Raw genomic sequence first — 17,555 nt, forward strand, 5'->3', positions numbered from 1 at the left:
AAGATTCAGATGAAAGACAGAAAAAAAACTATATGTAATTTAGCATTTGGAAAATTTATTGGCATTAAAATAACAGTGCAGTAAAACATAATTTCATAGGCCAACATTGACTTATAAATGTGCAGTAAAAAGTTGATAAGTCTTATCTCCTATTGTAAACATAACAATTAATCTAAAAGTGCATAAGGTTACACTATCCGTTTCACTAAAACATAGATTTTACAAAAAAAAGAAAAAGTAGATTTTAAATTTGGGTAAAGTTTATAATACTGTTCAAACTTGAGCAGCAGACTATTGTGCAACTTGTCCAAATTGCACAATAGTTAAAATTAGATTTTCAGTGTTGATGACACAGGTAGAGGTATTCTGATTTAGAACTCATCACTACTTCTCTTTTTGTCCTTTTCTAGCTTTTTCCACACACTGTCACTTAACTATTACAAATATGGCCCACAGGTATCCCACCGAACCAAGTCATAATTAGAAAAACATGAAAACCTGTTCAGCAGCCTTTTGGAGAGGGAGCAAAGTAGTATAAAGCCAAAAGGATGAGGTAGACTACAACCAAGGCAGTGCCTGAAAGGAAAATGGGTACATAGTTCATAAAGTAATAAAGTCATTTACAACATGCAACAAAAATGCCTACTGAGAATGCTTGTAACTGTGAAAATTCAAAGAGACATAATGGACAGTTTAAAGGACCACTAAAACACTTATCTCAAATATTACATGTAAACTAGATATGTATATTACTTTATAAAATACAGAAAACTATCCGCTATCTGACAGACTCTCACTTACCCTGAAAATAATCTGACTTCCCATCCATGAAAATGTAATTAACAACAATGACACTGAAGATGCTGGCCCATAGGTGCAGGTCACTGAATAACAGCACGAAGCCGACATCCTACACAGAGAACCCATGAAGAATTTTAAGTTAAATCTGATTAGTGACAATACTAAGGAATGTGAACTGATAGTCTTACCCAAAAAGCATTGAAGAAAACCAACACAGGAATCTGTAACATGCACACCTGTACAGCAATGCAACTCCCAACCTCGAGACTAAATTGTACAGAATTTTGAGTTAAAGTGTGACATTTTTGTTAAGTGTAAAATATAATGGTAATATTACCTTAAGCTTATGTTGTTTTGAAGAGCAAACTGAATCCCATTAACAATCTCGGGAATCTCTGGAACCATCGCCAGAATAGTAACTCCAATGAAGTACTGAAACAAGAGTGAAAGAAAGGATAAGGGTCTTCTTGTACAATCTAGTCCAGCAGATGGAACGCTTGGATCCTCTCTACAGACTCGATATTAAAGTGCATATGACAAGTTTTCATGTTTTTCTAATTATAACTTGGTTTGGTGGGATAGAAAATACCAAATAGGGGAATACCTCAACCTATATCATCAACACAATTCAGTCCAAAATGCAGGCACAATGTTCACACAAAGAACATTTTTATCTAATCATACAAGTGTATAATTTTAAACTTGAGTAAACTTTATGGAGGTTTAGTAGCATTATCTTTGTAGTGGCTTCTGCAAATTCCAGTAGTTTGTGACATCACACAACCTGATTACAGCGAGATGACAAACACCTTGAAGTGTGTATCTGTTAGACCAATGCTTATACCTCTAGACCCTGCCCCTCCTCTTCCCTCACTCTTTTCTCCAGGTACTGCATAGCAGCTCTATTGAAATGTGGTTGTAAGTGGAGTTTAGGTGTTAAGTCCCACTTTAAGTTTAATACAATGCCTATACTCATGTAGAAACCCACTGGTCAAGAAGAGCAAGTACCTGCGATATGTTGGGCTGATTGAGTATGGGTTGAATGTGCTCCGTTGCTAAGTCGGCACAAGCGGACATGAGCACTGTACCCATGATGAGGATGACCAGAGACCTCCAGCGAGACCAATGCACTACTGCTCCACTGTGGCCAGATGCTGCAGTGAAAAATACATAAGTCATATAATGTCAGGCCTTTGAAATTCATTGATATCACTACACTCAAATTTGATACTGTGGTAAAAGAATAATCACACCTTGTCCATCCTCCACATGTATGTTGTAAATGTGAGAATGCGTCTTCAGCGTAAACAATAATCCAATGATGTAGGCAGCAGGCAAAAGAGCAGACATGGCATACACCAGAGGCCTAAACATCAGAAGACACAAGTTGATGCTACTTTGTCTTTTACCATATATGTACTTATTATTATATAACGTAGGCACGGCTTGACACTAGTACTAGCCAGCATCCTAACGTGAGTAGTAGTAACACATATAGTGCAGTTATATTTTCTCTTTAGATCTGTAGAGCCAGTTAAGTTATTTTGTCTTTTTCACACATGCTATTCAAGCAACATGCATGTGGCTAGTGAAAATATCTGATGATTGTCAGGAATCAGTATTGAGTATCAAGTCTATTTCTTAGTATTTAAATCAAATTTTAAATTTTAGGAATGTAACAACACTAATGATTAATTACTTTTAATAAACACAATCCACAGCAGCAAAAATGTATTAAGATCAAACACTCCTGTATGCCAGTATTAATATACTTACTGGACATGGTTGTGAAATAAGGTGCCATTGTTCTGTTAAATTAAAACATGTATTAAACGTAAAGTTGAGAAAACGTACTTTTCAAAATAAAAATCCTCCTATGTTTGCCTACCAGATCATAATGGCAGTTATGGCAGACAAATGGTCCACTGTTATTCACACTTGAGCAGGCATCACAAACAAGGTTACCATAAGCCTTGGAGAACAGCGTGGGAGTGAAAACACCTGTAATTAATCACAATGAGGAAGGATTCAGAAAACATTTAATTAAAATAGGAATACTCAAGAAATCACACATTTTCTTACATCAAGTGCTATGGCTGGGTTTCATGAAACACTAAATAAAATATTTTTTGTACAGGTTGGTATAAAAATAGTAGGACTGTACATGTACAACATTTGTGAAATTGTGCCCATAATCATATTCTAGAATCTGAAAACAATCATAAAATGATTTAAAAATGTATGAGATTGACTTGCCGCCAACAGAGATGAAAAGCAACGCCGAGCTGACTCCAGTAGAGCGGCTGTTGAATCTTTGTTCACTGTGTCTTAGGCCACCAATTATCATACAGATACCCTACAAGAAAAGCACTGTCACAAACAGAGATAAGCATTTGTTTGATTGGAGTCAGAGGGTTGAGAAACTAAAGGGACATTCCATTCACATCAGTGACCAAAGACAAGATTTTTTTTAACCTATTAATAAAGTATGATAGTTTCAATTCATTTGTAAACAAAGTCTGAAAGTATATCCTATTTGTGTGCAAATTAATGGAACATGTAAATTCAATTAGCCATTCTGCACTAAAATGCCACATTCCTTGTTTTGAAATGGCCCATATTATGCTACTTTTCTGATTATGTTTTAATGTTGTTTACTCATCACAAAGATGTAGATGTAGACAGACTAACAATAAAGGATTAATAGACGTGTGAATGAAATAAAACACAACTCTGGGGATAATTTGATCAGGTAACATTACAACATGGCTTAAAGCTATTAAGAGTCCATTTAGCATAAAATAAGACCCTTAAAAGTGTTATAGCTTCAAAATGTGTATTCTCACCGGGATGAAGAGGATGCATCCCAGCAGTGTGCCAGTCATTGCTGCTTTGACTACTTCCTGTAAACACTGGTTGGCCTCTCTGTGACCTCTCAGAAGGGCTGTGATGTAAAAGGTCAACTCTGTGATGGAGCCAAACGTGGCATTGACCACAGCACCCACTGCAAAGTTACTCTGGGCTGAGATGCTGCAATAGTCATTGTGGTTTACATCATGTACAGGTGATTCAAATGCCCTTCATAATGATTCAAAATTAAGAAAATCAAACATACCTTGCAATGCCCATGCCAATGTAGTAAGACAATGGTATAATAGAGCTAACTGCTATAGCAAATTTAACATCAGAGCTGGCAAACTGGTTTTCTTTGTCAATGTATCCAATCACTATGGCAACAACTACCAGAGGAAGTAGATCTGTAAATTTCAGTCAAGGTTGATCATTAAGTTGGAAAAGAAAATCATGAGCTCTTTTCTTATGTAGTCAAAGGATGCTGACAGCAAACACATTGATGCCATCCACAGTGTATTTGTAGTAATACCAGTTTGTAGCGTGGTAGCAGCACAGCAGGGCTTTTGATTCAACAGCCTGCTAATGAAACATTTAAACAGTTGATATTAATGATTATTATTAATAACAAATGGATCAGTACCTTTAGCCTTGAACAAGAAGAAACATAAACATCTTCAGGAGGTAGGAGGAGTACAACACCAAGAGTTCTTGCATTCATTTTGGAAACAGGGATGGTGAAGACAAGGATCCACGAAATGAAGCAGGCCAAGCAGTGGATCAGCACCAGTGGAGGGTAACCCAGCAACAGCCAGATGTATGTGGAGACACGACACTATGAAATAAAGGAACATTTAATTCACTTTACATTTCATTCTGTATAAATAGTGAATTCCATATGAAAGGATACCCAGTGTGAAGTTTGGACATATTCTTGAGGCTCTTCCAGCAGCACCTCTGTTGGAGAAGGCAGCAGTAATGTTGAATCAGGATCTGCCTCCTCCTTGATGCAGTTACAGTGTGGTGCATTCCTACAGCACCTTCTCATAGTGTTACCTATCTGGAAAAATAACATGCTTTTGATGATATTTAATTATTATTGACTATCATAATGACAATTCAACACATTTTCTGTAAGGGATGGGGGAACACAAATTTACACCTTTGCCTATTAGCTTGTCAAAAGAATTGAAAAATCACATACTAAAACTAGTATCAAAACGAAATACTTATTTGGGCATGTATCGATACTAAAAAGTCACATTCACAGGACAGAAATGAACTTTTCTTGAATAGCTTTAGAATAATCTTGAGCTGTATCAGAACAAGACCACATAGACTAGCATATGCCCATGGACCACTATGGAACAACCATAAACAACAGAGATTACAGAAATATATGACTGTATGTTAATATAAAAGAAGGTACTATGGTTTTATGTTGAAAAGTACATTATGTTGTCTAAAGATAAAGATTACTTAGTATTGAAATCAAGTTTGAAATTTTAGTATTGTGACAATACTATTACAGATTTTGCAAAGTGGTTGTGCATATAGGTAATTATTTAAAGTTATTACAGCTATAGTAACCAAAATAATGTATTTGTTTTGTTGCATAGATGTTTCTATATATTGCATTATAGATAGAATAATCATGAACGTTTTTTAAAACTTTCATTGCAAATATTAAAAAAACAATGATACAATTAAATACATTGTAATAAAAAATAAAAAAAACGTTGTACAAATTAACCCTCATAACTCCACAGTACCTGATGAATGGACTTGCCAAATGGCCATAAAAAGTAACAGGACATTTTGAAGCACAGTTTACCTGAATGGAAAAGAAGAATAAAGGTTTGACACCAGTACTTAACATATAGCAGCAGATCACTTATACCTACCATAAGAAAATCCAATAATGGTGATAAACATGAGGATGCCAACCAGCAGATAAACCAGAGACACCCACCAGCCAAAGAGAAAGATATAAACTATATTTCCACAGGTTATAAAATGACCTAGCAGAACAAAATATACAGACAAATGAGTGTTGCATAAAATGTTTTAATTAAAGTGCCTGTACCTAACTTTAATCTAATCTTGTTAAGATAAACACTCTTTACATTATGCATTATATGGTAAAAGTTGCTAAATAAGAAAACATTGTAAAATATAATTAGTCATTTTGCACAGCATTTTCTCTGATAATAATTAACATAGAAGCAACTGATCATCAGCAACTGATCGGGTCATCTGTTTTTCATTCAATCTGGCACATAGTTATAAAAACAACTGCCTGACATTACGCCACTTGATTCTCTGTCATAGTCCATTTTCAGAGTGGTAACAAGACTTACAGAGGGAAGAAATAAGGGAAATTGTTTAGAAACAACTGCATGGCAATATCCCAGACAGTTTTTTCTGTGTCATGGTGCAATACGACAGCGACAAAAAGTTGTAAGTGTGCAGGGCAAAAACTTCATACTGAAACACATTCCTCATTCATGGTTTTAAATCAGGTACAGGCCCTTTAACAGCAATAAATTAAATGTATACTTGTTTTAAGAGATGTACCTTCACTTGTATAGGGTTTAACAACATTTAATTCCGAGTAGAGCTCCTTTACAACATCAGACCGGCCTTCAAATGGGCGCTCTGTCACATGGCTCTTCCATTTCCTAAAACCAAACTGTCACCGAAAAAAAAATAAAAATAAAACCAAAACAACAACTCGTAAACATGTACGAAACATTGCAGTACACATTTATTACAATGTATTATTTGCTGCACTTACCCTATAGTTGTTGACCAGTTTGTTGGCCTCCACTTCATTCTCTGCTCTGATAGTTCTTTTACTTTGGGGCTCATCACCACATGTGCAATCATCACACATGTAATGGCTCTGACCTTATGGGGAGCACAAATGATGTAGAGAATAAATCCATGCTTATTGGTGGCAAATTGGTACAAACTGTATAATTTCACTTGCAGGCTTTTGTTGAATGTGGAGCAAGGGAAGAAGGCGTGCCAGTTTCTACAGAAGGACACAATTGTTCAGATGATGCAGGAGGACTGTCCCAGGACTCATCTGCAACACAATTTTCCTTTTCTTTATCTGTGTGGATGAAAATATGTAATATTATATTTAGGGGTGTCAAATTATCGCGTTAATTGCGATTAATTAATTACAGTCATATTTAGCGCGTTATGTTTTTTAATCGCGTTAATCTCATTTTTAATCTCTAACTTTACTATTTCTGTATGCGAGTTGCTTTATTACAAAACCTGTTTTTATGTGTTGTTGGGACAACAACACACACACACACACAAAAAAACATTTATACATTTTTTTAATTTCGGTAATTCCACTCATTGCCGGAAACCCACACAGAACGCGCGCAGTAAAAGCGACGTAAACGTCATGTTAACGTTGGCGGCGTCAGGCACAATGGACGAGGTCGTAGAGCCAGTAGAACAGAGGCAGCAGTGCACAGGTAAAAACACATTCGTGTCTTGGAAATTCTTCTCCCGACGTGAGGTATAAAAGAAAATAACAAATATAAAATCGCCTACAACTTAAATGTCACTGGTGAAAACAACCTGCATAGACATAGACATAGATGTCTGCACTACTGTCCTATAGTGACCTGCCACATGAGGGGACACGCACACAAACACACACAAACAAACACAACAAACACACACAAACACAAACACACACAAACACAAACACACACCTTCATCATCGTCATTAACCTGAGAACGCGCGGACCACGTTTCCTTCCATAGTTACTGCGCGGACACCGACGTGCTCCCGTGCGCCACGTGTGGATCGTGTTTTCTCGCTACGCTGCGTAAATCGCGCTTCCTCCTGTGCGCCTCTAAACCAGAACTAACACCAAGACTAAAACCAGGACTAGTCCAGTCCAGGACTAAACCAGGTCTAAACCAGGTCTAAACCAGGACTAAACCAGAACTAAAACCAGAACTAAAACCAGGTCTAAACCAGGTCTAAACCAGAACTAAACCAGAACTAACACCAGGACTAAAACCAGGATTAATTCATTCCAGGACTAAACTAGGACTAAAGTAGGACTAAAGCAGGTCTAAACCAGGACTAAAACTAGGACTAAAACCAGTAATTTCATATATAAAGCATTTCTCTATCAATAATATTTTTAATATGGTTAAGGAAAGACTGGACTTTTTATTGTCTTTAAGTAGACAAAAGTTATTATGTTCAGATTTCCTCGTCTTTGCTACTTTACAGCAAACAGTTTCTTATTCATGGAGACTTGGGCTCAACAGCCAATTTGGAGAGATTTGTTAAACAATAAATGACTTTATAAAGTCACTTTTTTAAATCTATATCAGTCTTTTGATCTGCCACAATAATGTAATAATGAATTTAAATGAAAATACCTCAAATTGAAGGCTTTTCTCAGCAATTTTTAGGTGAGATTAAAATTAGATTAATTAATTACAGATCATAATTAATTAATCTCTAAATTTTTTTAATCGCATGACAGCACTAATTATATTTTATTATAATAATAATAATGTGGAGGAGTTCAAGTATCTCGGGGTCTTGTTCACGAGTGAGGGAAGGATGGAACGTGAGATTGACAGGCGGATCGGTGCAGTTTCGGCAGTGATGCGGTCACTGTATCAGACCGTTGTGGTGAAGAGGGAGCTGAGTCGAAAGGCGAAGCTCTCGATTTACCGGTCAGTCTTCGTTCCTACTCTCACCTATGGTCATGAGCTCTGGGTAGTGACCGAAAGGACGAGATTGCGGATACAAGCGCTCGAAATGAGTTTCCTCCACAGGGTGGCTGGGCGCTCCCTTAGAGATAGGGTGAGGAGCTCAGTCACACGGGAGGAGCTCGGAGTAGAGCCGCTGCTCCTCCACGTCGAGAGGAGCCAGTTGAGGTGGCTCGGGCATCTGTTCCGGATGCCTCCTGGGCGCCTCCCTCGGGAGGTGTTCCGGGCATGTCCCACCGGGAGGAGGCCACGGGGAAGACCCAGGCCACGCTGGAGGGACTATGTCTCTCGGCTGGCCTGGGAACGCCTCGGGGTCCCCCCGGAGGAGCTGGAGGACGTGTCTGGGGTGAAGGAAGTCTGGGAGTCCCTGCTTAGGCTGCTGCCCCCGCGACCCGGCCCCGGATAAGCGGACGAAAATGGATGGATGGATGGATATTTTATTATGACCTGAGTCAATACAAAATATGACTTATCTGAAGGCATTTACTGATGTCAAGTGAAGTGTGTCTATTATTTTCACAGATAAATAATGGAAATGATTGGCTAATATTTCTATTAGCCAGTGAGCTCTATTCGTCTATTCTCAGTGGTCTATTCTCTAGCTTTACTCACAGACGTGAGTACCATTATGTCATCAGTTCATTGTCAAGCTTCATTAAGACAAAATCTCAAATGTCTCAAAAAATATCATCCAGATATTGAAATTACTCATTTAAGCACTTCCACTTTAAAAACCTTACAAACGACGTTCCTCTTTTTGCTTTTGGTGAAATTAGACACTTTTGTAGCGTTTTTTAATATTCCAGTAAGCTAGAATATGCTATGCTAAGTATGTGTCATGTTGTAAATGCTATTGCTTAATTATAAACCCAAATCATAGCATAAAACAAGTTAAGAGGCAATTTTATTATAAAAAAAAAAGTCTGCGATGTTTTCTGTTGTCGTAGTTCAAGATTAAGCATACAAACTGAAAGACCAACCTTGTCTGCACTGTTTGACTACCATTAGGCTCACCTTGAGTGTTTTCAGCTTGCCTTCTCCTCCGATTCCCGGGTTTGGTACTTGGATCGTGAGACAGCGACATTTCTACCCAGAAAAGCCTCCACCGCTAGCCCTGACTGCTCTCACGGTGTTGGATAAAGTGTGCGTCTGTTACGCGCACTGCTTCTCCGTGAATCAGAGCCGCTGAGGATTATGGGAAATGAAGTAGCCTATAGATATGCTGTCAACTGTACTCTTTACCAATTGTATGACTTGCCAGCTCTGCAATAAATGAATAAAAAATGACTGAATAAATAAGCTACATACATACATACATACATACATACTGCTAATGATTGTAAACTTTTCTGTCATTATAATTTGACCAGACAATTGTATTCTTATAGTTATTATTATAGTATGCAAAGGCACATGAATCCACTTGGCCTATTGAAATGTAGGTAAACTTTTTTTATGATGTACATAAAACATGGAAATTGCTCACCAATGATCCAGGATCCAGGGGTTAAATAAAACTGGCAGGCTATTGCAATCTTTTAGTACTGACCAAACAATGATGTTGGAAAAATAAATACTGTTTGACATTTAATTTGTCAACAAAGTGCTAAATGTCACATTGTCATGTCCAGTGGCACTGACATGACCTGAGAAAACAAATATTTTTTATCTGACCCTTCCTACTTTTTAGTAGGAAGGGTCAGCCTGTAGACATAAAAAACAAAGTCATTGGCAAGCACAACTCTTTAGCATGATTGGATCAAATTTGACCTGGAGGTTGGATTTTGAAACGCAGCTTCCAGTACTGTATAAATATGACAGTTTGTATTGATGAAATACTTGGATTGCGTGGTCAGAACTGCAACACCATGGCGAAGAGTTGGACAGCTGTTGCAATGGCAGTAGCCCTGTTGGCATGTATCATTGGATTAAAAGCTCAAGGAATGGTCAAGGGATCTAATCCTTCGCAACCAGACTCTCTTCACTGGAATCCACTAAGCTTTACCCAAAATCCTGCATCTTCACATACCTTTTTGCAGAATTCCCAAAGACACCCTGACCGCCATCCACGGGACCTTCGTTATCCTAAGAAAGTGGACTGGTCTTCCACCAATTCACTGGCTACACCTCCACCACCAAAGGTCTTCAATCAGTGGACTCCAGAACCAGACCCTTCTACCCACCCTCCGCAGGCAAGTCATCAGATAGTTTCACAGTCCTATCCTGGGAGTGCTCAGTGGACTCGAACCCAGGAGGGTCTTCCTCTATTCAGTGCTCCAGATTCACAGGGTAGTTACACTTGGTCATCCCAGCAGTCCTCGGCAAGCCAAACATCCTCGGGTCAAGGCGCACATCATCAATGGAACCCACCTGTAATTCGACCTGAGAGTCCTTCATCATCACAGACAGGTCATCAATGGTCCGGCTCAGGAAAACAACAAAATTTGTCACCTTCACAGTCAGGGAGCCTGTGGATAAATTCAGGGGCCCAACCAGCTGACCCCCTACCTTCACAAACAGGAAGCCAGTCACAATCTGGTTACTTGTGGGTTAGTACAGGAAGTAAACCTGCCGACCCTGTACCTTCACAAACAGGAGGTCAGTGGTCCAGTTCAGGAAACCAACCTGCCAATACTCAAAGTTCTCAGTCAGGTTACCAGTGGACTAAAATAGAGACCCAACCAGCCGATCCCCTACCTTCACAAACAGGAAGCCATTCACAATCTGGTTACTGGTGGGTTAGTACAGGAGGTAAACCTGCCGACCCTCTACCTTCACAAACAGGAGGTCAGTGGTCCAGTTCAGGAAACCAACCCACCAATACTCAAACTTCTCAATCAGGTTATCAGTGGACTAAAACAGAGACCCAACCAGCTGATCCCCTACCTTCACAAACAGGAAGCCATTCACAATCAGGTTATCGGTGGGTTAGTACAGGAAGTAAACCTGCTGACCCTCTGCCTTCACAAGCAGGAAGTCAGTGGTCCAGTTCAGGAAACCAACCTGACAATACTCAAAATTCTCAGTCAGGTTACCAGTGGACTAAAACAGAGACCCAGCCAGCCGATCCCCTACCTTCACAAACAGGAAGCCATTCACAATCTGGTTACTTGTGGGTTAGTACAGGAATTAAACCTGCCGACCCTCTACCTTCACAAACAGGAGGTCAGGGGTCCAGTTCAGGAAACCAACCCACCAATACTCAAACTTCTCAATCAGGTTATCAGTGGACTAAAACAGAGACCCAACCAGCCAATCCCCAACCTTCACAAACAGGAAGCCAGTCACAATCAGGTTATCGGTGGGTTAGTACAGGAAGTAAACCTGCTGACCCTCTGCCTTCACAAGCAGGAAGTCAGTGGTCCAGTTCAGGAAACCAACCTGACAATACTCAAAATTCTCAGTCAGGTTACCAGTGGACTAAAACAGAGACCCAGCCAGCCGATCCCCTACCTTCACAAACAGGAAGCCATTCACAATCTGGTTACTTGTGGGTTAGTACAGGAATTAAACCTGCCGACCCTCTACCTTCACAAACAGGAGGTCAGGGGTCCAGTTCAGGAAACCAACCCACCAATACTCAAACTTCTCAATCAGGTTATCAGTGGACTAAAACAGAGACCCAACCAGCCAATCCCCAACCTTCACAAACAGGAAGCCAGTCACAATCAGGTTATCGGTGGGTTAGTACAGGAAGTAAACCTGCTGACCCTCTGCCTTCACAAGCAGGAAGTCAGTGGTCCAGTTCAGGAAACCAACCTGCCAATACTCAAAATTCTCAGTCAGGTTACCAGTGGACTAAAACAGAGACCCAGCCAGCCGATCCCCTACCTTCACAAACAGGAAGCCAGTCACAATCAGGTTACTTGTGGGTTAGTACAGGAATTAAACCTGCCGACCCTCTACCTTCACAAACAGGAGGTCAGGGGTCCAGTTCAGGAAACCAACCCACCAATACTCAAACTTCTCAATCAGGTTATCAGTGGACTAAAACAGAGACCAAACCAGCCGATCCCCTATCTTCACAAACAGGAAGCCAGTCACAATCAGGTTATCGGTGGATTAGTACAGGAAGTAAACCTGCTGACCCTCTGCCTTCACAAACAGGAAGTCAGTGGTCCAGTTCAGGTAACCAACCAGCCAGTACTCAAACTTCCCAGTCAGGTAACCAGTGGCTCAGTTCAGGAAGCAAACCAGTCAGCCCTCTACCTTCACAAACTGGAAGTCAATCACAATCAGGTAACCAGTGGGTTGATTCAGGAAGCAAACCTGCAAATCCTCCACCCTCACAAACTGGAAGTCAGTCACAATCAGGTAACCAGTGGGTTAGTACAGGAGGAAAACCAACAAATCCTTTGGCTTCGCAAACAGGAAGTCAGTGGTTCAGTTCAGGTACCCAACCAGCCGATCCCCTACCTTCACAATCAGGTAAACACTGGGTTGATTCAGGAAGCAAACCTGCAAATCCTCCACCCTCACACACTGGAAGTCAGTCACAATCAGGTAACCAGTGGGTTAGTACAGGAGGAAAACCAACAAATCTTTTGGCTTCGCAAACAGGAAGTCAGTGGTTAAGTTCAGGTACCCAACCAGCCGATCCCCTACCTTCACAATCAGGTAAACAGTGGGTTGATTCAGGAAGCAAACCTGCAAATCCTCCACCCTCACAAACTGGAAGTCAGTCACAATCAGGCAACCAGTGGGTTAGTACAGGAGGAAAACCAACAAATCCTTTGGCTTTGCAAACAGGAAATCAGTGGTTCAGTTCAGGTACCCAACCAGCTGATCCCCCACCTTCACAATCAGGTAAACAGTGGGTTGATTCAGGAAGCAAACCTGCAAGTCCTCCACCCTCACAAACTGGAAGTCAGTCACAATCAGGCAACCAGTGGGTTAGTACAGGAGGAAAACCAACAAATCCTTTGGCTTCGCAAACAGGAAGTCAGTGGTTCAGTTCAGGTACCCAACCAGCTGATCCCCCACCTTCACAATCAGGTAAACAGTGGGTTGATTCAGGAAGCAAACCTGCAAATCCTCCACCCTCACAAACTGGAAGTCAGTCACAATCAGGTAACCAGTGGGTTAGTACAGGAGGAAAACCAACAAATCCTTTGGCTTCGCAAACAGGAAATCAGTGGTTCAGTTCAGGTACCCAACCAGCTGATCCCCTACCTTCACAATCAGGTAACCAGTGGGTTGATTCAGGAAGCAAACCTGCAAATCCTCCACCCTCACAAACTGGACGTCAGTCACAATCAGGCAACCAGTGGGTTAGTACAGGAGGAAAACCAACAAATCCTTTGGCTTCACAAACAGGAAGTCAGTGGTTCAGTTCAGGTACCCAACCAGCTGATCCCCCACCTTCACAATCAGGTAAACAGTGGGTTGATTCAGGAAGCAAACCTGCAAATCCTCCACCCTCACAAACTGGAAGTCAGTCACAATCAGGTAACCAGTGGGTTAGTACAGGAGGAAAACCAACAAATCCTTTGGCTTCGCAAACAGGAAGTCAGTGGTTCAGTTCAGGTACCCAACCAGCCGATCCCCTACCTTCACAATCAGGTAAACAGTGGGTTGATTCAGGAAGCAAACCTGCAAATCCTCCACCCTCACAAACTGGAAGTCAGTCACAATTGGGTAACCAGTGGGTTAGTACAGGAGGAAAACCGGCAAATCCTCTACCTTCACAAACAGAAAGCCAGTGGACAAGTTCAGGAAAACAACCTGTCAATCCTCAAACATCCCAGCCAGGGGCCCAATGGATGCCAGTGGAAAACACTGGAAGTTTTGGACAACTACAAGGTCAAAAGAAGCCAATGGATCCATCTACCTTGAACTGTGATGTTGCTGCAGGGGTACGTGTACCCTGTGGGGCTGCAAATATATCAGCCAATGAATGTGAAGCCATCAATTGCTGTTTTGATGGTCAGAGTTGTTTCTTTGGGAAGGCAGGTGAGGGATTTTTCATTTTTTCTGTTTATTTGTTTTACACATTTTATGTAATTGCAGAAAATGAATTGATCTTTTTAATTCCCCAGTGACTGTTCAGTGCACCAAAGATGGCCAGTTCATTGTTGTAGTGTGCAAAGATTCTACCATTCCAAGAATCGACTTACCATCCATCTCAGTTCTGGGGACTGACCAGGGCTGTTCTTATGCTGATTCCAATTCTCAGTTTGTGATCTATCAGTTTCCTGTGACTAAATGTGGTTCTCAAGTCATGGTAAGAACTCTCCTTTTCAAACCGTCCCAGTTGTGCCTGCTGATATTAAACATTGATTGTGTGCATTTTTAGGAGGATTCTGATGCCATAGTATATGAGAACAGACTGTCGAGCTCATATGAAGTTGGTCTGGGACCTTATGGTTCCATTACCAGGGATAGTCAGTTTGAGTAAGGAAGGACAATACAACTTTACATTGATGGATTATAATTCTGTATGTTATATGTCCTCATTTTCTCTCAGATTGCTCATTCAGTGTAAGTACACTGGCTCTGCTGTTGAAACAATGATTGTGGAGGTCGGAAAAGTAGACAACCCCATACACTCGGTTGCTGCTATAGGACCAATAAATGTACAACTCAGGCTGGCTAATGGACGATGCCAAACAAAGGGTTGCTATGAGGGTAAATGTCATCTGGGTTGAATTATAATATTTTTAAATGTATGTATATCATAATCATATGTTGTTGTTTTTTCAGTGGATGCAGCCTACACTTCATATTACACTGAATATCCAGTAACTAAAGTACTGAGAGACCCAGTGTATGTAGAAGTTCAGCTAATGGATAAGACAGATCCTTTACTTGTGCTGCAGCTTGGTCGATGTTGGGTAACAACCAGCCCTAACCCTCACACTCTGCCACAGTGGGACATCTTGATAGATGGGTAAAATGTCCACATAATTTCTGTTGCTAAGTACATTATATAATAATAATATAGCATGCTGACAATTTGACATTTTGATTAAGGTGTCCATACAAAGATGATCGCTACCTATCTAGTATAGTTCCCATTGGACCCTCCTCTGGACTGGATTACCCATCCCACTACAGACGATTCTTTTTCAAAATGTTCACCTTTGTTGATACCAACTCATTATCTCCTCTCACACAACAGGTAACACATTGGCCTAGACATTACAATAACATATTATCTGTGTGTAGCCTTGCTTGACAAACACTATTTTCTTTCAGATATACATTCACTGCAGTACGGATGTGTGTGATGCCAAACCAGGACACAACTGTGAACCATCCTGCTACAGACAAAGTAAACAATATTGCAGTATAATGATCTGAACAATGTTTAGATATATCCTCTCACATTTGTATTTGTTTACAGGGAGAGATGTCAGTGCTATGGTCACAAAAAATCCTGAGCCAAGAGCAGTGGTTTCTGTTGGACCAATATTGATCAGCAAACCTGATCAGTAGAAAGTGAAAATACACACATATCTCAACATACTCATCTACAAGGTTGATGAGTCAGGTCATGGTTATCACTCACTGGCTGTATACAAATATGTGTGATAAATAGTTCTAGGACATATATTGCATTTAATAAACTACTGGAAAAACTGCATTGCTTTATACTTAGAAGAAATTAGAAATTAGGTCAAATTAGTGCAATGTTTTTGATGAGTTGATTTATAATCCATTGGTTTGAAATTGTGCAATAAAGGTACACACTGACCTGTCAAGTGTTCTGATTACTAAACAAACTGAAATGTCAAAATGTTCTTTTATGACCTGCCCTCAGTAGACAACTCATTTCAGCTGTCATTTCCATAAGGTTAACCTTATTCCTATAGTGGTCATAAAAAATTAACCCTGGCTTTAACACAATATGAATAACTATTTGTCCCATGTGTCATACACCGGTAAATGTGCTTATACTTAAAATAAAAAACCCATGAACCATTCAAGCATTTTTACACATCTTTATTCAAACATCTTTGTATATAACCATTATTGGATTGCAACATTCTACAACACTGTTTTGACAGCTTCAAAACCTATTTTAAGCACAGCACAAGGCTTTTGAAAGTTAAAAAGTAGTATAAAAATCTTTATTAAATGCACATAATCAAATCTAATCATCTGCAGGTTTTTGAAATTCGAAAAATGCACTGTAATGAAATAAAAGTATCTAAATCTTAACGGAGTTGCACTGTAACAGATTTTTCTTCTTCTTATTCAGAAGATAGAACAATGATGCAAAGAGGATTCATGTCACAGTAAAGAAAGTGTCAAGTTTTTAAAGTTCATGCAACAGTCAGTTCAATAGGTTCATTTATTAAACTGTAAAAATAGTTCACCTCATCAAAATAGCTTTTCATGTGTTATATATAAGGATGGGCCATTAGGACAAAAACACCAGCTTAAAATAAACAAAAAAAGAACCCAAAGGAGAATGCAGAAACCATAATACTGTGCTCTCCCAAAAGAATGCTCGGCAGAGGACAGATCTTTGATTGTCTTGCAAAAGGTAACATAACAGTATTTGTCGTAAACCTAAGAAAAAAAAAAAACAAGACAAGAAAAAAAGACATGCAGAATTTTCTTGAGTATGTTTACACTCATAACATTTTGCTTTTGCTGGAATTATTTCAACAGACATTTTATTGTGTCTTGCATTGCTTGGCCTTACACTATAAAAGGAATATGTAAGGGACTAACAGCAAACATACATTTAACACACTCACACCTTCTAATGTAATGACCAAAAAAAAAAAAAAAAGTATTCACCCCTCACCAAACCTTCACTGATATTGTGAGTCCTGTGTTGGTCTTTATTATCACTAACTGATTCGTTCATCCACGTCGTCATTACCCGTCAGTCAGACTTGTCCTTCTTTTTTCCTCCTCCTCCAATGGGAACTTTGCTGACCACTGCTGAGCCCACAGCTGTCACTCCTCCAGCTACAGCGCACACTCCGCCTTTGACCAGGCCCACACCCATGCCTGGCACCGCGGCAACCGACGTCACTGCAGTTTTAGTCAGGTCCAAACTCTTTCCTCCGACCCAGGCCATGCCTCCAACCGTGGCTCCGACAGCCCCTTTGGTGACACCATACAGCCCTCCTGCTAACCTGCCAAACAAGCCTGGTTGTGGCTGCGGGTGGTCCTTGTTGAGA

The 17,555-nt window shown here is 40.1% G+C and overlaps 2 protein-coding genes across 4 annotated transcripts; both read right to left on the reverse strand.

Moving 5' to 3' along the window:
• Window positions 1–35: 35 nt before the first annotated feature.
• On the reverse strand, window positions 36–9,581 carry cax2 (cation/H+ exchanger protein 2). 3 transcript variants are annotated; one of them, XM_055155498.1, is made up of 20 exons: window positions 9,430–9,581; window positions 6,644–6,742; window positions 6,449–6,561; window positions 6,229–6,343; window positions 5,556–5,672; window positions 5,424–5,485; window positions 4,562–4,711; window positions 4,295–4,486; window positions 4,137–4,233; window positions 3,917–4,058; window positions 3,648–3,831; window positions 3,058–3,157; window positions 2,690–2,802; window positions 2,578–2,609; window positions 2,055–2,167; window positions 1,810–1,955; window positions 1,139–1,233; window positions 990–1,068; window positions 802–910; window positions 36–576 (listed from the first exon to the last, which is right to left on the reverse strand). In XM_055155498.1, exons 1-20 carry the CDS (start codon window positions 9,497–9,499, stop codon window positions 503–505), a joined length of 2,202 nt encoding a protein of 733 aa, XP_055011473.1. In that variant the 5' UTR covers window positions 9,500–9,581; the 3' UTR covers window positions 36–502. The 3 variants fall into 3 exon arrangements, with proteins under 3 accessions (XP_055011473.1, XP_055011472.1, XP_020787829.2); XM_055155497.1 differs by having other exon boundaries at window positions 4,137–4,230; window positions 6,644–6,769; XM_020932170.2 differs by having other exon boundaries at window positions 6,644–6,769.
• A 6,763-nt stretch (window positions 9,582–16,344) lies between these two features.
• tmem263 (transmembrane protein 263) lies at window positions 16,345–17,554 on the reverse strand (the record flags this gene model as incomplete). Its single annotated transcript, XM_055155856.1, has 1 exon — window positions 16,345–17,554. A coding segment is annotated over one exon (300 nt), but the record flags the coding sequence as incomplete, so codon positions are not given.
• Between the last annotated feature and the right edge of the window lies 1 nt (window position 17,555).

The sequence above is a fragment of the Boleophthalmus pectinirostris genome, unplaced genomic scaffold, assembly GCF_026225935.1.
Source record: "Boleophthalmus pectinirostris isolate CB_2022bp ecotype Guang Dong unplaced genomic scaffold, ASM2622593v1 HiC_scaffold_2, whole genome shotgun sequence".
In the NCBI taxonomy this organism is placed as follows: domain Eukaryota; kingdom Metazoa; phylum Chordata; class Actinopteri; order Gobiiformes; family Gobiidae; genus Boleophthalmus; species Boleophthalmus pectinirostris.